The sequence below is a fragment of the Ictidomys tridecemlineatus genome, chromosome 3 (genome assembly GCF_052094955.1).
Source record: "Ictidomys tridecemlineatus isolate mIctTri1 chromosome 3, mIctTri1.hap1, whole genome shotgun sequence".
Classification (NCBI taxonomy): Eukaryota; Metazoa; Chordata; class Mammalia; order Rodentia; family Sciuridae; genus Ictidomys; species Ictidomys tridecemlineatus.
This window is the reverse complement of record NC_135479.1, coordinates 216,207,437-216,233,458: the sequence shown is the minus strand read 5'-3', so window position 1 is coordinate 216,233,458 and position 26,022 is coordinate 216,207,437. Positions and strand designations below refer to the sequence as shown.

The 26,022-nt window shown below is 51.9% G+C and overlaps 3 protein-coding genes and 1 long non-coding RNA gene across 15 annotated transcripts in view; 2 read left to right on the top strand and 2 right to left on the bottom strand.

Annotated features, from left to right (window-relative positions):
* Pcnt (pericentrin) overlaps positions 1-365 on the bottom strand; it is a 96,714-nt gene extending 96,349 nt beyond the window's left edge. For all 9 annotated transcript variants that reach the window (XM_078044816.1, XM_078044819.1, XM_078044818.1 and 6 more), the window contains exon 1: positions 227-365. In XM_078044816.1, coding sequence (XP_077900942.1) covers positions 227-283 — 57 coding nt within the window. In that variant the 5' untranslated portion in view covers positions 284-365. The remainder of the gene's footprint in view (positions 1-226) is intronic.
* A 58-nt stretch (positions 366-423) lies between these two features.
* LOC144376551 (uncharacterized) lies at positions 424-2,234 on the top strand. Its single transcript, XR_013437136.1, has 2 exons — positions 424-885; positions 1,974-2,234. It is a non-coding gene; the product is annotated as an uncharacterized LOC144376551 (long non-coding RNA).
* Positions 2,235-5,577: 3,343 nt separating this feature from the next.
* On the top strand, positions 5,578-17,620 carry C3H21orf58 (chromosome 3 C21orf58 homolog). The gene is made up of 8 exons (XM_040287164.2): positions 5,578-5,908; positions 6,927-6,987; positions 7,990-8,048; positions 8,729-8,893; positions 10,562-10,673; positions 15,330-15,448; positions 15,751-15,968; positions 16,337-17,620. Exons 1-8 carry the CDS (start codon positions 5,846-5,848, stop codon positions 16,380-16,382), a joined length of 843 nt encoding a protein of 280 aa, XP_040143098.1. The 5' UTR covers positions 5,578-5,845; the 3' UTR covers positions 16,383-17,620.
* On the bottom strand, positions 9,293-26,021 carry Ybey (ybeY metalloendoribonuclease). Of its 4 annotated transcripts, none has more exons than XM_005340174.5 (5): positions 25,889-26,021; positions 25,424-25,672; positions 23,481-23,609; positions 21,309-21,377; positions 19,060-20,128 (listed from the first exon to the last, which is right to left on the bottom strand). In XM_005340174.5, the coding sequence occupies exons 2-5, from the start codon at positions 25,631-25,633 to the stop codon at positions 20,042-20,044; spliced, it is 495 nt and encodes a 164-aa protein (XP_005340231.1). In that variant the 5' UTR covers positions 25,634-25,672; positions 25,889-26,021; the 3' UTR covers positions 19,060-20,041. The 4 variants fall into 4 exon arrangements, 3 of the variants coding, with proteins under 3 accessions (XP_040143101.1, XP_005340231.1, XP_077900968.1); XM_078044842.1 differs by lacking the exon at positions 25,889-26,021 and adding an exon at positions 25,792-25,884; XR_013437135.1 differs by lacking the exon at positions 25,889-26,021 and adding an exon at positions 21,826-21,949 and having other exon boundaries at positions 19,972-20,128; positions 25,424-25,882.
* Position 26,022: the final 1 nt, after the last annotated feature.

The following is a 26,022-nucleotide window of genomic DNA, read 5'->3' as shown; positions in this document are numbered from 1 at the left end:
CCGCTGATAGGCTGCGGCCGCAGAGTGGGCGGGCCTGGGCCAGGGCGGCCGATTCAAGATGGCGGCGGCCAGAACGGGGTTCGAACAAAGTCGACGAGAAGGGCAGGGCCTCAGCAGTGGCCACCACCCGGCCGCGTCTGCACCTGGCAAGTGGCGGTGGCTGGCACCAGAGCCACCTGGGCAATTCTCATGGCAGCGCGGGGAAGATGAGGGCGCCGCCGTTTACCTTCGCTCTCCCGGCTTCCACCTTCTTGCGCCGCTGCTCTTGCTCATCTCCGTCCATCTCCCTCGGGCTCCTCGCGGGTCGCCCAGAGGTGGCGGGGCCGCCGCCACGCCGCCCTCGCTCTATTTACACTCCCTCCCCCTTGCTCGACTCGCCCTCTCCCCCCGACAACTGTCAGCGCCGTGGCCCCGCCCCGCTGCTCAGCGCCGCCAATCACGGGCCGCGTGCCACATCGCGCATGCGTGCTCTGGCAGAGCGGCTTCGTGGAGACCCGCCCCTCCGGCATTCGATTAGCGCGCTCAGGCGCTCGCCTCCTCCGGCGGGACCAATGAGCGGAGCGCGGGGTTCCTGGTATTCGCAGTGGTTGGTCCGCTCTCAGCGAGGGTTCGCGCCTCTGTTCCCGCGCGGCCGCGTCGGCCCCGAGAGTTCCGCCCCTTGCTGCCCAGGCTTCCGCGCGGTTACGGGCCGCCCCACTTTGCATCTTCTCCGTCCGCCACGAGGTGCAGGACGCGGGTTTCTGTCCGCGGAACCTCCCGGCCTGCAGAGTCAGTGCCTGGGGACGGGGGCAGGAGGCTGGCTGCAGCCACTGCGCTAGCCCCCGGGCTCCCGCGACCGCACTAGTCTTCGACCCGGGGAACAGGGCCCCGACCCTCTTGCTCTAGGCAAGTTCTGAGTCTGCGCACCCCACAAGTTGCAGGCCACCTGCCGGGCCCTTGGACTCCCTCCCGTACCCCAGATTCTCATGTGACCTCTTCTGCACCTGCCAAGATGTCTTCTTGCGCGCTGAACCAAAAGGCCAAAGGCCAGAAGCAGCCAGAATTACCAGTTCAGTGAGGCCTAAAACCAGGACCGCGACCCTACTCAAAAGAGTTGCAGGGACAGGAAGCCACTGAGGGCCTCCGAACCGTGCCCTTTCTCTCCCCAGGCACGTGTGACCAGCCAGCAGCTCCTGGATGGCTCCACATACTAGAATATGTGAGCCCCCGACCTGCCGTGGGGTGCGTGGGTCGAGAACGCTGGTGAGGGTGCTGTTAAGTGATGGAGTAATAGCGCCCAGTGCCAAGTGGCCAGAGGGAGGGTGCAGTTTAGGGGTCCTCTCCTGAGAGGAGCACAAGGATTGAAGTCTTCCCGATAGGTGGCAGGCAGACAGGCGCGGTGGGAACAGAAGGCTAAGGGGCCTCTCTTGCTGACCCCCCCTGAGACCACTGTGGCCCTACCTGGCTTAATCGATAGGATGTGCTACACTGCTCAACCAACAGCCTGCTCTCTGCGAGAGAAACCATCCCGAAGGCTCCTCCATGCTGAGAAGAACACAAGTTCTTGGGGAACTTATGTGGCCTTTATATCAACCACAGATTCCAGAACCCAGGGGAACAGGATAATGAAAAACAAACTTCCCCACCATAAATCTATAACAAATGGTTCCAATTAGAACTGGCCAGTGGGGGCCGAGGTGAACCAGAGATGCCTTCGATTTTAGTATAATAGTAAAATCTCTCCTCGGTGGTTAGACCATGTGCAGTAGGGATGTGGGAGTCTGATGTCATCCTACTGTCGGTCAAATTGAAGAGGTTAACCTGGGTGGAACTTAGAAACTCCCGATTCACCCCCCCAAAAAAAAAAAAAAAAAAAAAAAACGGGGACAGGAGAGAGCATCAGTCCCTCTCCTCTCTGAGAGGACTCACTCTACCTTGAAAATGTCCCCTTTCCCCTTTGCTTCTAATAAACCCACGCCTGCTACCATGTGCAGCTGCCAGGGACCAAAAGGGAGTTCTCCTTCAAAGAATAGCCTGACAGTTACAAGAAACAGGCCCCTGGGAGACATCTCGCCTTGGAGACACCCTGCAGCCATCCATCTCCCTGAGACATCCTGCGGCCATCTGTCTTCCTGAAACATCCTGCGCTATCTCACCTTATGAAGACTTCCAGCAACTGCTGATAAGAGAGCTCCCCCATCCCCAGCCCATAAATACCCCTGTGTGAACAATAAAAGTTTGCAGCTTGATCAGAACTTTTGTCTTGCTGTCACCCTTCGTGTCTCTTGTCCCTTCATTCCTCCCCATCCAAGTTCGCTGCCCACGTTGATGTGTCCTGCCAGTCGGAACATGCAGCCTATTTAGAATTCTTCAGAGCTTTTGTTCACAGCCCTAGTTGCTTCAGGTCTTGGGTGGATCTTACTTAGTAATATTTCCACACACATTGTAAATGGTTTTTCTAAAAATATTTTTAGTTTTAGATAGATGTAATATTTTATCTTTATTTTATTTACTTATTTTTGTGCGGTGCTGAGGATCAAACAGTGCCTGATATGTGAGGGGCAAGTACTCCACCACTGAGCTACAACCCCAGCCCCAAAGTGGTTTTTTAAAAAACCACATGGGGGCTGGGGATGTGGCTCAAGCGGTAGCGCACTTGCCTGGCATGCGTGCGGCCTGGGTTCGATCCTCACCACCACATACAAAGATGTTGTGTCTGCCAAATACTAAAAAATAAGTATTAAAATTCTCTCTCTCTCTCCCTCTCTCTCACTCTTTAAAAAAAAATAAAAATAAAAAACCACACGGTCGAGCATCCCTGAGTTCAATCCTAGGTACCCAAAAAAATAAAAGACCGTGATATACTTTCGCCTCAATCTTTCTGTGAATCTAAAATTGCTCTAAAAAATGAACTATTAATATTTTTGAAGTAATGTGGCTTGGTTATAAATTCATCATCTGTGTGGGAATCGGAAATTTTATGAAATCGTCTCTCTTAGCTTCGGGCTTCACTGGAACCCGTGTGTCCACAGGTGGTAACGCCAGGCTTTTCCTCACAGCCACAGTTCTGACAAGCAGTGAGATGCTCTGGTGTGGTCAGCCCAGGGGAAGCTGTACTGCTTTCTCCCAGCTGTTCTCTGCACATGTCAGTTGCCACTGGAGATGGCCAGGCTGGACCCACCTACAGCTATGGGCACCAGACTCAGTGATGCTCATGCCATTAGTATTAAAAGGAGGCAAGTCCCCTCAGAGCCTGTCCAGAAAGACATGCCCTCTGAAAGGATGGAATGGGGTCAGGGATGCACTGCACACTTTGCCTGTTGATACCCTCCACGTGAGACACCTGTGCCTGTGCCAGGTGAGTCTTGGGATGGACCAGCTCTCCAAACGACCGCAACCCTAGGACCTGGTGCAGGCCCCACCCTTCTGAAATATTCCTTCATATAAACCCCATTGTCTAATTGCATTCAACACATTGCCCATCTGTCCTTGGTGACAGGACAGTGTGTTTCTTTATTCCGTTCCCCTATTCCCATGCCCTCACTTGAGTACGTTTGGTGAGGAGGGCCAGGTGCTGTTTGCTCCCTCTCAGATAACAAACTAATTAATGAAACTGTCTCCTACCCTTTATGCACTGGGAGACGCCACCTTGCTGACAAGCTTGGCCTTCAGTCTCAGCAGGTCCTGCAGCTCCAAGGGACCACAGTGTAAACAAACTTCAGGAATCCCTGGAAACCCAGCGAGGAGAGCATTCCTCCCAGTCAGATCACAGCTCTCCAGTAGCAAGCGGAGTCTCCAGGTTCCCACATGTGGAATTGGACTGTTTGCACAAACACTGGGTGAAGTGGGTTTGTTAGGAAGGGGGCTAGAAAGACTGCAGGATCAGACTTTGTAAGAACATCCAGGAACCCACATTTGTCCTGAACCTGTCCATGGGTTTCAGTATCGGAAGCACTGGGGGCACACCTGTATACCAGCATTTTGGAGGCTGAGGAAGGAAGGTTGCTTGAGCCTGGACAAGTGTTCTGCAGTGGCTCAGACCTGGGAGGCATTCAGCATCCTGGCAGGTGAGGGAAGATGTGAGGGCAGTTGGGAGAGCAGACCTGCTTTATTAGGAGGCAGCAACCCCTTGGGCCTTTCCATAGGCCTTTTTTATGTTCAGGCTAAACAAAGAAGGCCCAGTATCAACAGGTATATAAATGGGCACATGCTAACAAGCAGATATTTATGAGTTTGAGTGTCTGAATCAGGGTATTCATGGCCTTGACTACATGCTAAAATGTAGCTAACAGGGAGTCTCTACAAGGGACCCTAGCTGTAGCCATCTTAGGCCTGCCTTACAACGATAGCAAGACCAACTGTAAAAAATAAATACACAAGTAAACTTTCGAAACCTGCATAACAACCCATACCTACAGGAAGATGCTGTGGATGTCACAGGGATTAACTCCTAGCTACTCTGAGCTACTTGAGTGTATTACCTAGTCTCGTGTACACTCAGACCACCCATTTGAATGTCTCCTAACGCTCCCAGCATTAGGAATGCTGTGGACATGCACTGGCATCTCAACTGTGGGCCCAGGTCTTCTGGTACCAGGGGTGTCAGAGAGAACCCCAAGACATCACCCTATGGGGTGCAAGGCAGATGGTACCCCCAGGAGGGTGAGGTCCTACCCCTCTACAGCAAAGATGTATTGGGGTAGACACAGGTGTCAAGCCTGTAGCTCCAGGGCCAGCAGGTTACAGCTGCTCCAGCAGATACCATCACAGGAGTTGCTTTGGGGCCTGATTTGATGAGATGGCCACCTCTGCCCTAAGTCCTCCCATGTCCAGCAGAGGTTCTCAAGGGGATGCCAATCAGAACAGGTCATGCTACCTATGAACCCATGGATGCTGAAGTGCAGGGGCAAACCCAGAGGCTCTGAGGCCATGTCAGAGATCTGATGCAGTTTCTGAGGTGGGTGATGTTGCAGGGATACTGGCCCTGCCCAGGGCACTCCTCAAGTCCACAGGGCTGACCCAGCTGCTCCCGTGGCCTGATTTCACACCTGTGTTTTACTCTCTCCTCAAGCCAGCTCATCTGTCAGTCTGGAGTTTGGAGCTCCTGGTTCATGGCCTCCTTACCTGCCACGTGCAAACCACCCTCCACCCATGCTTGGCCCCTTCCTGGGCTAGGTCACTACAGAGCTTTCGCCACCCACAGGGATGGCCCCCTGCTGGGCAACGTGATGACCACTTGCTTGTGTGGGGGGTGCTTCCCAGCACAAGCCCCTCCTGTCCTGCCCCTTCTGCAGCCCAGAGATTCCTGAAGTCCTCAGATGGCCCCAGCCACTGTCTCCAGGAGTCCAGCTGGGCTCACTTCTTACTCTGAGGGTCTGTGGAAGGGGTGCGCTGTCTGCCCCAGGGGGCCACAGAAATGAAGGGGTGACCTCCCTCCTCTGTTCCTCCAGGCTGTCTGAGGGAGGGGATGCTAGAAGGGGGTGAGAATTCTGTCCCTCTGGTCCCAGGGCTGCCCCTCTGTCTTCCAGTCAGCGCTGCCTAGCCACGCCTGCCAACCTGTGTTTACAGGTGACTCTGTTGGGGAATACAAAACCTGGGAAGGAAACCTGGCAACAAGGGCCTCTCTGTCCTCCAAGCCGGCAACTGCCACACCACCCCAGGGCTGGCTCCGGACACAGCAGTCCAGGGGTGTGGGGTCGTTCTGCATGTTCTCCTCTCATCCTGAAGCCAGCCTCCAGGAGGTGGACCAGCCCACTTCAGGGAAGCCCTGCCACAACGCCAGGTGGCCCTGCTGCAGATATCTGAGGACCAGCTACAGAGTGTGGGCTGCGGCCTCCTGCCCTCCACAGTCACCTCACTCGTCCCCATGATGCTGGACTCATCAGTGGCAGACCAGATCACCCGCCTGACACTGAGTCTCTTGGAGCAGGTAGGACTGAGCCAGGCCACTGCCACACTGACCCCAGAGGAGGCAGCCCAGCACTGGGCTCCAACGACAGAAGACAAGACGCTGCTCCCAGAGTCTCTGCCTCTGCCTTCTATCTGGGCACATTCCTGCTTTCAAAGCAAACCCTTCCCGTGGGTTTTGGGCCTCATGAATCTATTTCTTGACTTCTTAGCACTGACGCAGAACCATTTAGTTCTCCAGTAAGGAGACCAGCACCTACCAACAGAGCGCCCCCAGGGAAGGGCCCGTTTTGAGACCGTGCCTGGCTGGTGCCCCCAGACATAAGGCCTCAGCACTGAGCCTATCAGGCCCCATCTTCTTCCCTTCTAATCCCTCTCCAGGTCACTGAGCACTGGCCCACAGGGACCTTTGTGCCCATGGTGGCCCCTCCGTGCCTTCTGCCTGCTTTGTTCCTCACCTGTACCTCCCTCTCACCAATTCTGCATCGTCAGTGTAGGGTCCTGGAGGTGGCAATCAGGGTAGTCACTGGCCAGGCCACAGGGGTCTCACCAGGATAGTCTCTACAAGGCCCACTCCTCAGAAGAGTGCCTGAAGGGCCTATCAGAGGGTTCCCCTGGGATTGCTGATTTTTTTTTGGGGGGGTGGTTACCGGGTATTGAACTCAGGGGCACTCGACCACTGAGCCACATCCCCAGCCCTATTTTGTATTTTATTTAGAGACAGGGTCTCTCAGAGTTGTTTCGTGCCTCGCTTTTGCTGAGGCTGGCTTTGAACTCTTGATCCTCCTGTCTCAGCCTCTGGAGCCTCTGGGATTATAGGTGTGCACCACGACACCCAGCATCCCCCTGGTTTTAATGAGGAGTAGGTGCATTGACTTGAATGCATGACCAGCATGGCCCCTGTCCACCCACTTCACCCTCTTCCGGCCCCCAACACCTCCGTCTGGGTGATGGGCACTCCCAGAACTCACGGATGGCACCTAGGCAAGCACGCTAACCAACCCAGGGCCAGCGTCACCACCAGCCTCTGTTCCTCACAGAAGCTGGAGCAAGAGCGAGAGAACATGGAAGGGGACTCAGAAGGCTCTTCCTTGGTGCCAGGTAAGAGCCCTGGGCTGCTCCCAGCTACCCAGACTAGCACAGGAGCAGACGGGGAGGGCGATAGGGGCAGCACCCAGCAGCCACCCTTTTCTTCAGTACTCTCACTTCACACCAGAGTTGAAAGGACTCTGCTTTCCCCTGTAACACAGCATCCTCCACCTTTAGCCTGCAGGTCCCAGGCGGTAGTGCACACTCCCATCCCACCGATGGGTTGGGCAGCCTGCCCCGAAGGCTCAGCTCTGAGGTGTCCCACAGGCCAGACCCTCATGGCTCTGATCCCAGACCCCTGCACTTGTCCAAATGGGGGTGTCCTCACTGGACAGAATCCAGGTTGAAGGACACCTGAGGGAGGGGCTGAGGAGGAGTGGGTCTTGTTCTTTGGAACACGGAACAAACAGCCATGCTTGTGGGCTCCAGGACCCAGAGGGCGACTGGCCCAACCTGAGCCCAAGGCCAGATGGAATGTGGCAGACCCTGCCAAGTGACCGGGTCCTGCACAACAGAGCTTCTGCTAGTGTGCCAGAGTGTGTGGCGGGGTATCCTCAGCAGCCTGGCACCAGCAAGACACTGGGGTGACTGGACTCCTCCATAGCCATTTCTGGGGAGCAGGCTTCTCCTCCATACTTGGTGAACAGGCCAGTCCTCTCCACACAGCTTGGGCTTGGTGGCACAGGTGGTGGAAAATGGGCTTTTGAGGTTTTTACCCAGCCCCGTAGAAGGCCTGCCTTCCTCAGCCAGCAGGCCTGCAGGGACCCAGAGGGGCCTGCCCTGCGTCACGCCTGGCTCCTTTGCAGACCCTAGCTTGAAGACCGAGTTCCCACCCTCCCACCACTGGTCCTGGTCCCTCCCTCCACAGGATGAGTGCCCGTGGAGGCCAGGGGCCAGGGACCCAGGATGTGGGGAGGGTGTGGCCTTCTGACAGGGTCTGCAGTGACGTGCCTGTCAGCCTGGGCCACCAGCCAGGAAGCTCTCCTCCATAAGCAAGGGTGTGTCTCCCTCCAGGAAAGGAGGCCCTGCCCCACGCTCTGAGGAGGAGGAAGGACCTTCTACAGAGACTCTGGGTAAGCCTGTGCACCTCCCCATGGTCCACGGCAGAGGGGCTGGCTTCCACACACAGACCCAGCATGTCCGAGAGGCCCTTCTGGGTGGTTTTAAACTGTAGGTGGGAAACTGGACTCTGAGCCCTGAGGAGGTGTGAGCTGCAGGCCCCAGTGGTTCTCGTGGTTCTCGAGGGCTGGGCTGCACACATGGAAGGAGACAGCCTTGAGTCAGGGCCCCGTCCCCACAGGAAGGGGAATGTGAGATGCCCAGGGGCCCCATCCAGGCTACACTGGCCATGCCAGGGGTGTGCTGCGGCAGGGTGACCCTGCACGCCCTGGGCAGGAGGTGGGGCTGCCAGCCTGTGAGGCAGACACCGGCGGTGCCTGAAGAGCACACAGCCCTGCCGGCTGGGAAAGCACAGGCGGAAGCTGACTGCACGTGTGACAGACATCAGAGGAAGCAGACTCCATGGGATGTGCCACACCCACACCAGCCTTTGGCTTCACTTTTCTGTCAGGTCCAGTTCTGGGGCCTCCAACCTGAGCTGAGGGCCTAAGCAGCTGCAGGCTCCACGGGCCCAGGGAAGGTGGGGGACAGGGACGGCCGTGGTGGTGACAGTCCCATGCACCCTGTGTCCACATTGGTCCAAAGCTTCTCTTGTGGCCCATTCTGGGCACAGTAGGCTCTGCTGGTCTTTCAGGAACAGCAGCTTCTAGATGAGCACCCCCAGCCCCGCTGCTGGAGGGGGCCACCCGGAGGAGCCCACAGATCAGCCCTGTACCCAGAAGTGCCTCCCGTGGGCATCTACCAGGCTGCGTCTCCACCCCTGCAGGCCCCTGAGCCTCTGAGGATCATCCAGCACCCGGTAAGGGGGTGAGGGGAAAAGGCAACTGTGGTGGGGGAAGCAGGGGTGGGGGGACATCTGGCAGCTGGGACAGGAGCAGCCACCCCGGGGTTGCCTCATCCACAGAGCCAGGGCTAGCGACGGTGGCTGCAGAGCAGGTTTACATTTTAAATGTGGTACCAGGGACCCTCTACCACTGAGCTACATCCCCAGCCCGTTTTTGTTGTTGTTTTATTTTATTTCTAGACCAGGTCTGGCTAAGTTTCCCAGGCTGGCCTTGAATTGGTGACCCCCTGCCTCGGCCTTACAAGTAGCTGGGATCACAACTGTGTGCCACAGTGCGCCTTGTTTTTTTCGGTTTTTGTTTTGTTTTTCCCAAACTGGGGATCAAACCAAGGCCTTTTTCACATGCTAGGCAAGTTTCCCACCACTGAGCTACACTCCTAGCTCCAGTTTTATTTATTTTCTTAATGTTTATGAAAAAATAAAAGAATACTGCTTTGTAACACATCAAAATGATAAGAAATGCACATTTCAGTGTTGGTGAGTTGTAGGGGCCCGGCTCTGGTCAGCTCTGTCTGCAGTTGCTCCCAAGGTCCCACGGCAGAGTGAGCTCTAGCAACTGAGCCCATGTGGTCCACGAGCCCAGCAAGGTGCGACCTGGCGCACTGTGGGAGAAGCTTGCCAGTCCTTGGCTGAACCACACTTCCTGAAAGTGGGGGAAGAGGGACAAGGTCATGCTGGGTTTTCTGTCTGGAAAAGGATTAAAACAGGTGTTTCTGGTGTTCACTAAAAAATGCCGTACATTTATTTTCACTCAGAAGAGAAACCAGAGGTTATCTGCACAAGTTCCACACATGTCTACAGTTTATGACAGAGTTGGAGTAACTGGCCAGCTTGGTATCCATGCCAGGATAGGCAGGGCGCCAGGACAGGAGGTGAACAGCCACTCAACACCCAGGTCTGCCCAAGAATCCCAACACCTCAGTCATGAGGGGGTCAATGCAAAGGAAAGCCACAGTGAACTACCTCGGTGCCCCATTAAAGTAGCTGAATTTGAAAAGACTGACCATGCCAAGTGTCAGATGCATCTGTGAAAGCAGAATTAATGAAACCAGGCATTAGCTCACCCTGCTCATGACAAGTAATGAGGGAATCATCAAAAGCATACATTCTGCCAGGTGTGGTGGACAAGCACCTATTAATCCCAGCAATGCGCAAGACTGAGGCAGGGGATTGCAAATTTGACACCAGCCTGGGTAACTCAGAGAGGGCCTCAGCAACTTAGTGAGGCTATTAAAAAAAAAATATATATATATATATACATATATACATGAAAAAATGGGGGGCTGGAGGTGTAGCTCAGTGGTAAAGTACCCCTGGGTTCTATTTCCAGTACCACAAAAGAAGAAAATGTCAAAAACTTACATCCTAAGTATACCCAGACTCATTCACTCAAATACAATGGATGGATAAATGGGTGGATGGAAGAGTGGATGGGTAGATGGATGGATTCGTGGGTGGAAGAATGGATGAAAGAATGGGTGGATGGAAGAGTGCGTGGATAGGCGGAGGAATGAGTGGAAGAATGGATGAGTAGATGGAGATGAGGGGACGGGTGAAGGAATGGGTGGGTGCTGTAGGACACTGTCTCCAAGGAGGAATTCAGGTGGCAAATCACCTTCTTAGGTTCCCCAGCCTCCTGCCACCATCATTCAGCAGCTCCCTCAGCAGCCACTCATCACACAGATTCCTGCTCCTCAGGCCTTTCCCACTCAAAGGTCAGGAAGCATTAAAGAAGGTGAGTGATGTGTGTTAATATTGCTATGGGTTTATGAAACTGTCTACTGAAAGAGAAAACATTTGTGCAACCAGGACAGTCATTTAGAGTCAGCTTCTGGCTACTGAACATGAAAATAATTTTAACTTTAAGAAATCCATTATAGAATATGTGCTTAGCATATGCAAAGCCCTGGGTTCAATCCCCAGCACTGTTAAAAAAAAAAAAAGAAAGAAAGAAAGAAACAAAGAAATCCTTCTGTAAAGGATATCTCTGAGCTCCAAGGAAGAAAACTAAAAGCCTAAGACAGAGCAGTGGACTAGGAGTTAGAACAGAGTGCCAACCCCAACTCTCCCTTGTTAGCTGCATGTAAGGCCTGGTCAAGCTGCTTCTTGTAAAGTAACCTAAATACTTGATATTCAAAACAACCTTATTGGGGTGACAAATAATAAGTTGCACCTTTTTTTAAATTTTAAATTTTTTCTTTTTATTGGTGCAGAGATGGAACCAGGGTCTCAGGCATATGCTCTGCTGCGGAGCTCACCATCAGCCCCTCCTTGAAACTGACAGGCCAGTTAGTTACGTGTTCACATGGCGATGGGCACGTGGGTTGTTGTTTTCCTGGTTCCAGCTATTGTGGGCATTCACGGCCAGCCTCTCTGTAATTGTGGGTCTTCATTTCTCTAGGGTAAACACCTAGGTGTGAGACAACTGACTCATGCAATAGGGTTATGTTTAACTTCTTAAGAAACTGCCAAACTGTTTCCATAGTGCCTGAACAACTCCAAAGTTTTAGTTCCTCCTCAGCCTCCCCAACCCTTGTGTAGTTTTTTGAGATGGGGTTTTGCTGTGGGCCCAGGCTGACCTTGAACTCTTAAACTCAGGTGATCCTTTTGCCTCAGCTTCTTGAGTACCTGAAACTATAGGCACACACCCCAACAGCTGGTGTGGTCAGTCTTTTCAACTTTAGCTATTTTAATGGGGCACCGAGGTAGTTCACTGTGGCTTTCTTTTGCATTGACCCCCTCATGACTGAGGTGTTGGGATTCTTGGGCAGACCTGGGTGTTGAGTGGCTGTTCACCTCCTGTCCTGGCGCCCTGCCTATCCTGGCATGGATACCAACCTGGCCAGTTACTCTAGCTCTGTCCTACACTGCAGCATTGCCAGACTTGATCCTAGGTTGCCCCATAGCCCACCTCCAGGGTGCCCTTCATGCTGAGACCCACGTGACAATGCCGGGTGTGATAGGGCACAGCTGGGTGTCCACAGTGCAGCCCTGTTTCCTATGAAGATTTTTTTCTCCAGATGAACTTTAATGATAGTATGTCAGGTTTCAAAAGCAAACCAAGAAAACAGTGTGTGTATGTGCTTGGAGGTTCGAGTACTTCTGTGTCACAAGATAAAGTGTGCCACTCACAGTCAGTGATAAAAAAAATTTAATAAGTAGCTATTTAGAGAATGTAAAGTTAGTTACTTTACCCCACTCCTTATGCCAAAACTAATTCCAACTCAATGAAATATTTGAATATAAAAATACAAAATCTCAGGCTGGGGCTGTGGCTCAGTGGTAGAGCACTTGTCTAGCATGCATGAGGCACTGGGTTCGATCTGCAGCACTACAAAAAAATACTAAATAAACAAAATCTCGAAAGTACTTGTACTATTTAAGTTATATTTTAAAAAAATAAACTCACAAAAACAGATGCTAGTGTGACTGGCTTCACCCAGAAAGCACCCGTCTGGCTCCCCTGTGCTGTTGCCCCTCTGCACCATCAAGGGTGTTGTGTCTCCCTCAGCCCAGCCTCCCACTGCCAGGAGACAAGTTCACTGCCCTGGCTGCTCGCTTTCCTTCCAGTGGCTTTATTCCACCACTTCTTTTTTTCTCTACCAAGAATTGAACCCAGGGGTGCTTAACCACTGAGCCACACCCCCAGCCCTTTTTTATTTTGACTTTTTGTGTGAGTGTGTGTGTGTGTGTGTGGTGCTGGGGATTGAACCCATGGCCTTGTGCATATGAGGCAAGCACTCTACCAACTGAGCTATATCCCTAGCCCCATTATTTTTTATTTTGAGACAGGGTCTTGCTAAGTTGCTCAGAGCCTGGCTAAGTTGCTAAAACTGCCTTTGAACTTTCAATCTTCCTGCTTTAGCCTCCTGAGCCACTGGGAGTACAGGTGTGTGCTATTGCACTTGGCTAAAAATGATTTTTAAAACTATGGTAAAAACATATGAGATTAATTTTTCCATCTTAGCCAGTCAAGGGGCATGCAGATCAGTAGTGTGGAACTCCACTCTTGTACTGCAGTATCCCTGCCTTGAGCCCAGCTCTGCCTGCTGTGTCTGCGAGTTACACTGCTCTAGAGGGATCCTCTCAGTGGAGCCACACAGTGCTCATCCTTCAAAACTAGCTTCTTTGGCTGAGGATAATGTCCTCAAGTCTCATCCGTGTTGTAGCCAGTGACAGGCTGGATTTCCATTGTGTGACGACCACGTTTTCTTTACCTATTCATCCTCATGGATGAACATTTGGGTTGCTTCCAAGTTGTCTCAGATTTTAACAAGCCCATCTGCAAAGTTTGTTGTTGTTGTTTTTTGTTTGTTTTGCTGTGTAAAAAACACATTTGCAAGCTTTGGGGATGAGGATGTGGGCCTCTCACCCACACTTTTACATCATTTTCTTTTCTGTGTTGTGAAGCCAGTGACACTGTCCTTTCCAGTGGATGTGCGCTGTTTCACATCACTGGTGGTGGACATGCACACTGGACAACCACTGGTGGTGGACATGCACACTGGACAACCACTGGTGGTGGACATACACACTGGACATGCCCATTTCTGGGTGGTGCAGGTCTAGTAATAAGACGGAAGTGTCAGGAGACACTGTGGTTGCAGGCCCACCCTCTCCATGCCATCTTCCACCAGATACGCTTGTTGTCATGGAGCTGCGTTCTCCAGTCTCGTCCTTTGTAGTCAGTTTCTTTCTTGTCTCCACCCACTGGAGGTCATGAAAAATGTTTTGTGTTTTCTTCTGTCACTTGGCCTGTGGCTGATGTTAGATTTATAGCCTATCTGAAATAGCATTTTGTGTGTGCTGTGATTTAGAGACCCACCTTATTATTTTGCCAAGGACAACAACTGGACCCTGGGCTATGTACGGACACTTTTGTGTGTCCCCTTTGTTAGAGGCAGGTGACACCAGCCTGGGCCTCTCTCTGGACCCTCTTCAGGCCCTTTGTATAGTTGTATGATCTTTATATACTGGATTCCATTGAGGGAACCCTAGGGGGTACTAGGGAAGCCACTCTCCTTGGGCACTTGCTTCTGCTGCTGTTGGGTGGGGGCTGGACCCTCCCCGGGCCTCAGAGGACTTCTTGGAGCCTTTGCTCCATGGGGCTGTTACTCTCCTCTTCTTAGCTGTGTCTTGTAGGGACCAGGGTTCCCTCCCATAGCTGTGTTGCCACAGGGGTCTGGCTCTTTTCCACCTGGCTTCCAGGCCTTTCTGGCCCCAGCTCCTGAGTACTCCTCCTGTCCAAGCCCCACCCCAGCCACTCTAAGCTTGGAGATGTTTGGCTGGGAGACCCTAGGTGTGTCCCTTCAGCAAAGCTGAAGCTCTAGCACAAGGCATGGACCCTCGCTGTGGGAAGAAACAGTGTTTGCCCACCACATTGTCAAACGTGAACTTGCTGCCTGGTCCCCTGCTGGTGAGCACGTCAGTTTCCTGTGCTGTGCTAATAAACCACCACAAGTTGGTAATGTTAACAGAACAGTCTTCCCCTCACTGTCTGGAGGCTAGACCTCAAAAATCCAGGTGCAGGTAGGCTGTGCTTCCTCCACTCCTGGTGGCTGTAGGCGTTGCTCTGGGTGTCCCTCCAGTGTCTGTGTTCCCAGGTGGCCTCCACCCTACGTCTGGGTCTCCTCCTCCGTCTGCTCTAACCATCCTCTTCCGTTATTGTTATTTTGGTGTACTGGTGATTGCACCTGGGGGCTACATGCCCCAGCTCCTTATATTTATTTTTATTTTGTATTTGTTTGGTACTGTTCCACTTTTTTTTAGTAATGAACCCAGGGGTTCTTTACCACTGAGCTCTGTTCCTTTTTTTTTTTTTTTTTTTTTGAGACAGGCTCTCCCTAAATTTCTAAGGCTGGCCTTGAACTTGCTTTCCTGCTTTCCTCCTGCCTCAGGATTACAGGTGTACATCAACACATCCAGCTCCCCTCTCATTATAAAAACACTTTCACTGGATTTAGGGACCACCTGAGTAATCCAGGATGATCTCCTTGATTCAAAATCTTCAAGTGTATCCACTAACACCATTTTTCCAAGAAGGATCACCTTCAGAGGTCTTGTGGAGTAGGACAGGGATACACCACACACACATAGTTGGGGTGACCACACAACCACTGGTGGCACTGAGACGAAATGCACAGCCCCTCATGTGGCAAGCTAGGTGCCATCCACAAAACCTTATCCATGCACATCCTCTGACCAGAAGACCCAGATCAGAACACGCCCAGGGACCTGCCCGGGGCACAGGCACACATGCTGGAATGCTCTCTGGTGCTCATGAGGCAGTTTTAACAGTATGAAGCCCTAAAGCTATTGTTTCTGAGGCAGAGCCTATCAGCATGCCCCATCTCTGAGTGGCAGAGCACCCGACTCTGGTCTGTTGTTTCAGACATGGTGGAGATGATGTTGATGCAGAATGCGCAGATGCACCAGATCATCATGCAAAACATGCTACTCAAAGCCCTCCCACCTGCAGCAGGGCCTGGGGGACCACACACCCTGCAGCAGGTAGGCTTAGTGGGACAGGTGCCCAGGGGCCACCTGAGTAGACCCCAGAAGAGTGTGTGCCTGTAGTTCTGGAAGGACCTCTGGGTCTGGGTCTGTAGGTTGGTTGTGAAGTCCACAGTCTCCCTATTCCCACCCCAGGGAGGAATGGGTCCTGCGACTGGGCCCAGAAAGCACCCCTAGCTCTGCTCAGAGCCGGCTCCCCTTCCTGCCCTTGCACTCAAGGCACCAGCTGGGAGCAGGTGCAGGAAGGTGTCCAGGGTAGCTGGGTGTGACCCTGATATGGGCCATGCCCTCTGTGCCAGGACCTGCAGAGGGCACGCCAGGCCATCCTGAGAGCCCAGAGGCAGAGGCCAGCCCCAGTGCACCATCACCACCACTATGCGCCCCCAGTCCCGCTGCAGGCTAGCCCCATGCCTGGCACCCCTGTTGGTTATTCCACGTGGCCTCCAGTGGTCACGGCCACAGCCCTCCCAGCGGCCAACAGCTTCCTGCCCACCATGCGCCATGTGGCTGGCCCCACGTAAGTCTGGAGGGTAAGAGTAGAAGGACCCATAGGGTTTGGGTTGCCTCTCTGCACTCCTTAGCACCTAATGGGCACCCATGCTCAGGCCTGCAGACTGTGGCAGAGGTTTGAAAGGAAGGCGGAAACACTCTGCCATATGCCAGAAAATAGCAGGCCTCAGTCCTAAGTCGCCAGGTCATATGGACCCCCTTCGGGGAGGTAACTGTGGCTGGGGTCTTTGTCCAGCCTAGCAGGACTGGCCCTGGGATTACTCCCACTGGGGGGTTCTGGCACATTTCTCACATGTGACTCCCCCAACCCATAGCAAGTTCCTGTGAGCTAGGCAGGGCAGTGACCACCCAAGGTCACCCTCGTCTTTTCTCTAGGGTGGCAACGGACAGTGAGCTACCCCCACAGGCTCCAGGAATGTGAGCCCCTTGCTCCAGCTTGGTAAGCACCAAGGTCTTTACCCTCCAGCGCCACTGGAAAAACCAGGTGAATGCCTCACCCAGGTGAAACTAAAATTTCGTCCGGAAAGAATTCAAGAAAAACACAGTTCACGGTTCTCAATAGATAAAGATTAATAGCTTTAGCTACATAAAAACCTAAACATTTCCATGAGGGAGACATAAGAAAGTCAAATTGGAGTGGGGGACGCAGCTCAGTGGTAGAGGGCCTGCCCAGCATGCATGAGGACTGCGTCTGAGCCCCAGCGCCACCTCTCACACTAACATGGTGTGGGAAGGCCCGTTTGTCATTCATGTGAAGCAGTCTCCTCCAGTTCCCTTCAAGTTAAGCCCTACACATGTGCATAGGCTGCAGGCAGCACAGATCTGCTCCACGGCTTGCCCATCTCTGCAAATCAAAAGCAAGTGCCTGAAGCTCCTTCTGCAGAGCCGGTGGGGGGATAGCTCCTCTAGTGTGTTCCTCTGGGTCCTGTCACTGGTTCTTATGTGTACATGATACCCGCACGCTTTACAGAAAGCTGTTTGTTACTCTTTTTGGTGGAATTATGTTCCCCTCATGTTTCGATGTTGTTAAAGTCTTGATTTAAGTATTATGGGTCAGTGTTCATTCACTTTCTTTTAGGGTCATTTCCCACTCCCTAAGCTCTTTGCCAGCAGAGTGCCGACATCTGCACCCCGGGGGCCCCTGGTTGGAGCACGATGAGCAGGGCTGACAGCCACACCTGGGCTTCTCTCCTGGCTGCCCTGGCTCTCACTGCCTCTCACTGCACAGCTTCCTGGCAGATGAAAGATCTGACACCCACGGGAACAGACATGTTGACACATCCCCCAGCCAGCTTCTGAGGGTACAGTCCTTTCTCTCAGGCACCTCAGCGCTCTTTTGAATGTGATCCCAAAGACTACTCTTGTTAAAAGCATGGACGGAAAGGCCTGACCTGACCTGTCTTCAGGCCAACTTTCCTTTCCTTTCTCCCCCACCCAGGGCTGACCCCAGGCAAGGCAAATGCTCCAAAACTGAGCCCCAGCTCCAAACCTTTTTATTTTGAGACAGGGTCTCCCCAGGTTGTTCAGGCCGGCCTTGCAGTTGCCATCCTCCTGCCTCGGCCTCTCAAATCACTGGGACTGCAGACATGGCCACCATGCCTGGCATCATGCTGACCTTTTCTTTTTTCTTAAAATATTTTATTAGTTGTTGATGGACCTTTTGTTTTATTTACTTATTTACATATGGTGCTTAGAACCCAGTGCCTCACACATGCTAGGCAAGCACTCTACCACTGAGCCACAACCCCAGCTCCACGCTTTTTCTAATGTCCTTTGTTTTTCTCTCAACATAGTTGTTAACTTGATAAAAGGAAGAAATCTGGCCACATTGGTCGTCTCTGGATGGACTGGCCTTACTGAGTTAACAGGGCCGAATGAGCTTCCTGGCTCTGTGAGCTCTGCTGCTGACCTTGCCTGCGGGAGCACACTAGGGGCAGGAACTCTGCACCTCACCAGGGAAAGGCTGGAGAGGCCAGAAGATCCTGAGGTGGGCTGGAGCTGCAGGGGCGGCCGGAGGACCTGCAGTCTGGCAGGTGGCGCAGGGCTGCTTAAGGCTATGCCTTGCCTGTGCTATGTGAGGGAGGGGCTCACTGTACACACTGATATTCCTGAGAGGCATTGAAGGTGACTCAAAGGGCATGAAAGACCACCACACACATCGCAGGAGCCTCTAGGCACCAGTTCACCTCCACTTCATGCAGCTTTCCTCAGAACCCCAGATGCCCCAGACACTGGTTGGGCTGAACTTGGGATACAAGTGCTTCCTGGAGTAGACAAAAAGGACTGTCCCTCACGGTGTGGCCAGGTTTGGCCACAGCTGTTGACACAGCCACAGTGTACATTTCTGAATTTACATTAGGAGGACACTTGATTGTGTTCTCTGTTAAGACACAGGGTGGGTTTTAAGAAAATATAAAGGGCTAAGATGTGGCTCAGTGGTAGAGCACTTGCCTGACATGTGTGAACATTTAAGGCCTTGGGTTTGATCTCTAGCACTAAAATAAATAAATAAATGCTTCTACCACACCCATCAGGGCCCCAACCCTCTTAGGGTCCCCCAATCTCTTCAAAAGGACTGTGGACCCAAGTTGTGTGGCTGCTTCTATTGATCTGTGTTGTCAGACGTTAAACTGAGAGCAATCTTAACTGTCAGTAGTCAGGCACAGGCAGCAGTGGCTGCAGAACCAGGGCAGGCCAACTCCACATCCAGGGAGCCAGGGGACAATCCAGGCTAAGAAAGGTAGAGTTGAGGGGAAAACGTTACAAACACTGGATGCCACGGGAATCAAATGCATGCTCAGAAGTCAAGCAAGGCAAGGCAAACTTTACTTCTGCAGAAAGGCGTGCTACCAAAGAGAATCTGACAGCAAGCACCCCTGGGTGGGCAGTCGGCCTGCTTTTATCTCTAATGCAGCACTGCCCTGGCTCTGATAGGAGCAGCTCAGGGTTACAATCTTCATGATTAGCTAGCTTTAAAATTGAGTGGGAAAAGTGAAGGGCTATAGTTGAAATGGCCACAATTGGATCTTACATCCCCATTAAGGCTAAATACTATATTCTGAAAATGGACCACTGAACTTTCTCACAGAAAGGCACTCTGTGCTTCTGGATCATTTAATGGGAGACACAAGAATTAGGATCATAGAATCACCAGGTTTCATGGTTAAAAGCCTTCAAGAGGCTACATGTTACCGCCATGAGATCCATAGTCCCACTTAGCCTATTGAGCCATTTGGCAGAGTAGGAACCTGGGAGGGGCCAGGTTCAAAAACCCTGCCTGTGCAAGCTCTGGAACTCCAGGTCTCTTTCAATTTTCAGAGGATAAATAGGAAATACCAACCAAGGGAGATTTCCTGCAGAAGGATGTTGGTGCTTCATCTCCTGGAGGGAATAGAGCAGGCATTGGGCAGGTGTGGTGGTGGGGAGCCATGGCCCACCAGCTTCCTCACCTCCACCCTTGTATGCCATGTGGTCCCGGGCAGCTGAGGCCTTGGGGGAGATGAGAGGGAGGAGCCTCTGTGTCGGTGGCATCCATTCAGGTCAAGTATGGTGCACCTATTGCTGGCAGGCCACCCTTGTCCTAGTCACTCTTCTCAGGGGTAGCAAGGCTCAGGCACAGAGATCCTGAGGGTGAGACTCCAGCGCTCTCCAGCCTGTGTGTCTGCAGGAGCTGTCCCTAGGAAGGAGGAAGCATGGGTGCTCTGGGCGGTGGTGTCCACTGCCAGGCAGGCTGCAGGGGTAGACAAAGCTTTTTCACCAAAGCTCTTCAGTTCTTCAGAACTTTAGGTCTTCAGGCAGACCCTAAAGAAGCATATGGGGTTTACCATTCCCTCCCTCCACTGTAAAGGCTTACGACTATTCTGCTTAGTAAGAAAACAATCTGCTGTGTCCTAAACAAAGGGATAGATACTTCTCTGTTAGTTCAAGAAACCAAGTTCCACTCCTAGAATTTAGCCTCAGCATGGGCTGGCGCCTCTGTGGCCCCCCAAGCACAGCACGACCAGTACAGCTGCAGTCTGGAGCTCCTTGATTCTAGGTACACCCCTCCAACAAGTCCTGGAACCTGGAGCCTCCGCTGAATCAGAAGAGGCCCTTGCTCAGGGGCTGGAGCCTTGCTCCTGTTCGACGCCCCAACTCCTCCAGCACTTGCTCCTCCTGGCGGTACATCTGGAAGACAGGAACCCTGGCTAGCTGGCCAGCCTCCAGGACCCTCACACCACCTCCCTGACTCTGCCCAGGAGTCACCTTCTGGGGAAGCCCCTCCCTGCAGCCCTTGGTAGGCAAAGACCTAGCAGGCCAGGCCTCACAGCTCCCTCACAGACCCAAGGGCAGCACTGAGTTCTGTGCTCCTTAGTGCAGAACTTGCCAGCAAAGCTAAAGAGCAGCCCTAGAGCAGGGAATGTGAAAGGGGTGGGACAAGGGAGGGGTGGTAAGAGGCAGTAGAGGGCCAGGGCAAGGTCTGGTGGTGGCAATGGGGTGGCAGCAGGGAATGTGTGGGAGGCTGGGGGAGGAGCCAGGGTGGACCTAGCCAGCAGATGCTATGCAAGGGCTCAACCACTGAGCTATATCCCTGCCCAGGGGGACTTTTTATCTTTTTTTTTCCATATATTTTTTAGTTGTAGATGGACACAATGCCTTTTAATTATTAATTTTATGTGGTGCTGAGGATCAAACCCAGTGCCTCACATGTGCTAGGCAACCTCTCCACCACTAAACCACAACCTCAGCCCAGCTTTTATCTTACTGAAAAATGTTTTTTCAAGTCTTTGATGGTCTGGGGATATAGCTCAGTTGGTAGAGTGCTTGCCTCAAGTCTTTGAAAGGAGACTCTTTGCTTACAAACTTAACCTGAGTCAACTGGTGCTCAGACCAGCACGGAGCTTCATAAATGCGGTGCCCACCCATGCCCTCAATTCACTTTACAGCAGGGTCTCAATCCCTACTAAATGCAGTTTCCCACAGACAGCTATCTTCAATTTCTAAGATCTCTAAACGATGAGCTTTCCAGGCGCAGCAGTTACAAATGCTTAGGTGGATTTAATTTTCAAAAGTTTTTTTTTTTTAAATAAAGCGCAGTCAAGAGCTGGGTGTGGTGGCATGTGCCTGTAATCCCAGTGGCTCTGTTGGGAGGCTCCTGAAAAGCCAGCCTCAGCAACGACAGGCCCTAGGCAACTCAGTAAAAAAATACAAATTAGGGCTGAGGATGTGACCCAGCAGGGGTCAAGTGCCCTGAATTCAACCCCCAGATCCCAAAAAAAAAAGCAGAGTGGGCTGCCTGAGACCATCGGTGTGTGTGGGTATGTGGGTGCAATGCAGGAGCAAGGCCTGGGCCTCTGCCATCTCCTACCTCCTGCCACTCATCCTCCGAGCTGTGTGTGAAGCCTAGAAGGTGACAGAGTCCATGGGTGGCTGTGACCTGTTGGAATAATTAAAAACCCACTCAGGGAAGGATCCAATGGGAAACTGCTCCTTCAGGATCACCCCAGCCTCATAGACTGCCCTTGGTAAGACCCAGCTGTCCTGTGCCATGAATGTAGGTGGCAGCTCTGAGCAGGAATTGAAGCACCCAGCCCAAGTTCCTCCTGTTTTTGGTTTGTTTTGTGGAGGTTGAACTCCACCACTGAGTTTACATTCCCAGTTCTTATCATTTATTTTTGAGACAGGTCTTGCTAGGTTGCTTGCCTCCAACTGGCCATCCTCCTGCCTTAGCCTCTAGAGTAGCTGAGATTACAAGTATGTGCCACCATGCCCAGTTCTCTCCTATTTTGAATGGGAACAACCCACCAAACTCACACCAGAAATATGAGTGCTACTGGGAGCTAGGCACAGGGCTGGGGAGGGGCAATCAGGACTCAACTATTCACCTTTGGGAGCAGCAGCATTGATGATGGGACAGGATTAGAGTTTAGCAGCCTGGCTCTGTGGTGTCATCTGCAGCTTGGGAGGCTGAGGCAGAATGTCGTTTGAAACCATGAGTCTGATACCAGCCTGCGCAACATAGTGAGCCAGACCTCAGTTTTAAAAAGTAAGTACACTGGGCATGATGGCCCATGCTTGTAATCCCAGTGATTAGGGAGGCTAAAGCAGGAGAATCCCAAGTTCAAGGCCAGTCTGGGTAACTTAGTGAAACCCCATCTCAAGAGAAAAAATAAAAAGGGCTGGTGGTTTAGCTCAGAAAAAATAGAGCACCCATGGGTTTAATCTCCAGTACTGACAGAGGGGGAAGCAAGTGAATAGAGAGTTACGGGACAGGAGAGTTATGAGAAAGACGAGTGGGTGGGCGTGGCCTGGCTGACCACCCTGAACTGAGGGCACAGCTTGCATCCCTGGCTCAAACCCGGATGAGAAGCCCTCTGATTGGGGGACACAAGAGTAAAACATAGGTCAGGGGCCTGGAGAAGACCCAAATTTTACTGATTTCTGTGTGCAGAGTTTTGGTGTGATAGCAGGGCAGGGGTTGGGGGTCAGATGTGGGTAGGTCTGGAGAGGGCATCTGGGGCAGAGTGAGGAGATAGGCTTCTGACATGAGACAAAGCACGGAGCAGAGAAGGGGAAGAGGGAAGATTGTGGCAGGTTAGGAACCCTCTTGTGAGCCGGTGGCAGCATGTGAACATGGCTGCAACTTGTCTGAGGTCCCACAGGATGGGCTTAGGGATCTGGGGAGGTCAGAGGCTAGCTGGTGTGAAGATCATGACTTCCTCTGGGGTGGGGATGGAGGGACAGGGTTTAGTCAAAGTGAGATGTCTTGAGGCTGGTGACATGGAGGTAGGAGGGGAGGGCTGAAGGAGAGTGCTGTTGGGACTCAGTCCCTAGCAGAGCTGGCCTAGCCTATGCCTATGAGAACTGGGGTCCTAGGAGTAGTAGACTGGCACTCACTGGGGGGAAATAGGGTACCCCTCAGGGAAGGCTCTGGAGGTGTGGGGTGGGAGACTGGAAGGAGAGGTCCAGGGCCACTGCCTTGGAGGAGCATAGCTGCTGGCCACAAAGAACCGAAGCCTGCATTGGGCCACTTGATGTCACTCTCAGGAAGACAGTGTGCAACCTCCTCCCTGGCACACTGCATCCAGACAGAGTATTCACAGTGGGCTTCCTGGGAAGTTCTGCTTTCAGTCACTCAGAGGCCCTAGTATGCCCCAAAGAGAGCTCAGGTTGTATCTGTTCTGGAACAGGGAAGCATCGCAGCTCAATCTGTAGGCACAGTAAACATGACTCCAGGCACACCCACTTTTCAGAACCCTCTTCTTTGTTCTGTGTCAAACTGAGAGGAGACAAATCTGGAGGGTCCTGGGGCTTGCAACCTCCGTTTTGGGAATCTTAATAAAAAGCGGATGCTGCAGGCTGGGTTAGTACAGGTAGCCTGTTATCTCTGGAGATGAAAGCTGAGAAGGCTCCTGGGTGCTCGTCTCTCTCTCTCCATGTGCAGCTTCTCCCACAGCAACCCTTTGTGCCCACAGACACGAGTGGGAACATAGTCTCCGCAACCCCTCCCCTGCTCCAGGAGGTCAGCATCCCCACTTACAGTCAGCGTATCGTAGTAATCCTCGTTTTCTTTGCACTGCTGAAAGATATACTCCACTCCTAGGAAAATGTCTCCCAAATTACAGTCATCCAGACAACCAGGTTGGGGAAGTTCACCTGCTTTCAGATTCTAAAAAATGAGGGAACAGACGTAAGGTTACTGCCTTGGGGACAGAAATCTGACCAGGAGAGCTCAGCTCAGAGTCTGAGGTGTAGGATACTGGACTCCACTACCACATGAAGCTCAACTTGTATGCCTGAGGCCCAGCACCAGCAAGGGCCCAAGGGGGAAGACCGCACAGCCACTAAACAAGTGACCTTAAGTGCTTCCACCTTGACAACTGAGTTACTTCCCATTTCTTTCATTTCTTCTAACAGGGAGTAGTCACACAGATACAGAACTTTGAGAGCTAAACCAGCAGCCCACTGACACAATTTTATATTTCTATTCTTTCTACTTCCCATTTTTTCCTAAACAGTCTTTCACATTCTCCCACAGAAAGACTGAAGACCAGCTGAGGACTGTTCCCACTAACCCAGTCATCTATGCCTGGATATTTAGGATGCTTCCATTTTTTTCCCTACTAAGGAAAACAGTATTTAATATTATATAGTTAATACTGTATTTTCTTCCTTCTTTGAATTCGTTTCCTCAGGTGTGACATTAGTGGATTAGAGTATATAGGTATTTTTTAAAATATATTTTTTAGTTGTTGATAGACCTTTATTTTATTTATGTATTTATATGTGGTGCTGAGAATCGAACCCAGCCCCTCACACATGCCAGGCAAGTGTGCTACCCTGAGCTGCAGCCCCAGCCCCGGTATGTTTTTTTTAAAACATTTTTTAGTTGTAGGTGGACACTACATATATATATATATACACACACACACACACACACACACACATATATTTATTTATTTTTATGTGGTGCTGAGGATTGAACCGAGTGCTTCACACACGCTAGGCAAATGCTCTACCTCTTAGCCACAACCCCAGTCCCCTATGTGTATGTTTCAAAGGCTCTGGAAGCACTGTATGTTGACAAATTGTTTTTCAAAAGCGTTACTCCAATTTACACTGTTAGTAACAATGAGTGAAGCCATGTATTCCCATAATATAGTTACCTGTAGCTACTACATTGTATCTGTTGAAAATATAAGTCCTAGTTTCTTTTATTTTCATTCTTTATGTATGGCACAAGGGACTGAACCTAGAGTCACTCTATCATTGAATTATATTCCCAACCTTTTCTAATTGTTTTCTTTTGAGACAGGGTCTCCTTGTGTTATGGAGGTTGGCCTGGAATTTGTGAACCTCCTGCCTTAGCCTCCTGTGTTGGAGGATCACAGGTGTGTATCACTGTGAGTGGTTCAGTGTTATTTTCCATTTTTTGGATCCAAACATATTTAGTTACTCTAAAAAAACTGCAGAAGCACTTTACTTCTTTAATTTGCTGATTGAACTACAGGTGAGATGGTGGAGTCTAGTCACCTGGGTTCAATGGGGGCCAGTAAGACTGTTCTCTTCACTTTTGTGTATTTTTGAAATTTTTCAAAATTAAAATTAATAACCTTGCTGGGTGCAGTGGTGCAGGCCTGTAATCCCAGCTGCTCGGGAGGCTGAGACAGGACCAGCCTCAGCTGGGATGTGGCTCAGGGGTCGAGTGCCCCTGAGTTCAATCCCCAGTACCAAAAAAAAAAAAAAAAAAAAAAAAAAAAAATTAAGAACCTTGTCTGGGGCTGGGGCTGGAGCTCAGTGGTAGAGTGCTTGCCTTGCATACATGAGGCCCTGGGTTCCATCCCCAGCACCACATTAAACAAAACAAAACAAAAAAGGAATAAATAAATAAAATGAAGATATTTAAAAAAGCTTGTCCGTGATGCAGCTGACACAGGCGATGGACTCTGCAAGGTTAGACAAGAGGAGGAACATACTTCTTACCTCGTGAAATGGAAACGAAAGCACATCGGTCGGGGCGTCTTTCTTTCGGTAGATCCTATTAATGTGCTGAATGTTCTTGTTGTCCACACAGATGATTCCCAGGTCAAATTTCTGTATTCCCAAAACACTCCTCACAACCTCCATCCTCCTGCGAAGCGGCACCCTCCTAAGGGGGACCACTCGCTGCAGATTCCTGATCACCAAGGTCATGGCAGGAAGCGCCCGACCCTCTAAAGCCTTCGGGGGAACCTGTGGTCGGGTTAAGAGACGAGCCCTCGTCCCGGAAGTCGAGACCTTCCGGAGAAACACGCGGCCCACCGCGACCACTCTGCCGGGCGGAACGGCTTACCAGTTTGGAGGGAATTTACCTGGGAAGTACGAAACCCGGGATGGGGCGCGCGGAGCGGCGGACCTACGCCCGGGAGCGCACCGCTCCGTGCCGGAAGTGGGGTCGGGCGTACTTACCGGAGCCGGGAGAGGCAGCCCGGGGATGCGCACAGGAGCTGGGACCGGCGGGCTCGCGCAGTGGGCGGGCCGCTCGCCGGAAACCCGCCGGAAGCCCGCAGAGCGGAACCTGAATGCGGCGGCCTGGACGGACC

Excerpts from the sequence above, each read along its gene's own strand:
- C3H21orf58 (XM_040287164.2), top strand. The coding sequence starts at position 5,846 with ATGATGCTGGACTCATCAGTGGCAGACCAGATCACCCGCCTGACACTG. Across the intron at positions 10,674-15,329 it reads GTCAGGAAGCATTAAAGAAG|ACATGGTGGAGATGATGTTG; the intron begins GTGAGTGATGTG and ends CTGTTGTTTCAG. Across the intron at positions 15,449-15,750 it reads GACCACACACCCTGCAGCAG|GACCTGCAGAGGGCACGCCA; the intron begins GTAGGCTTAGTG and ends CCTCTGTGCCAG.
- Ybey (XM_005340174.5), bottom strand. The coding sequence starts at position 25,633 with ATGACCTTGGTGATCAGGAATCTGCAGCGAGTGGTCCCCCTTAGGAGG. Across the intron at positions 23,610-25,423 it reads TTTCGTTTCCATTTCACGAG|AATCTGAAAGCAGGTGAACT; the intron begins GTAAGAAGTATG and ends CTCATTTTTTAG. Across the intron at positions 21,378-23,480 it reads ATTACTACGATACGCTGACT|GTCACAGCCACCCATGGACT; the intron begins GTAAGTGGGGAT and ends TTATTCCAACAG.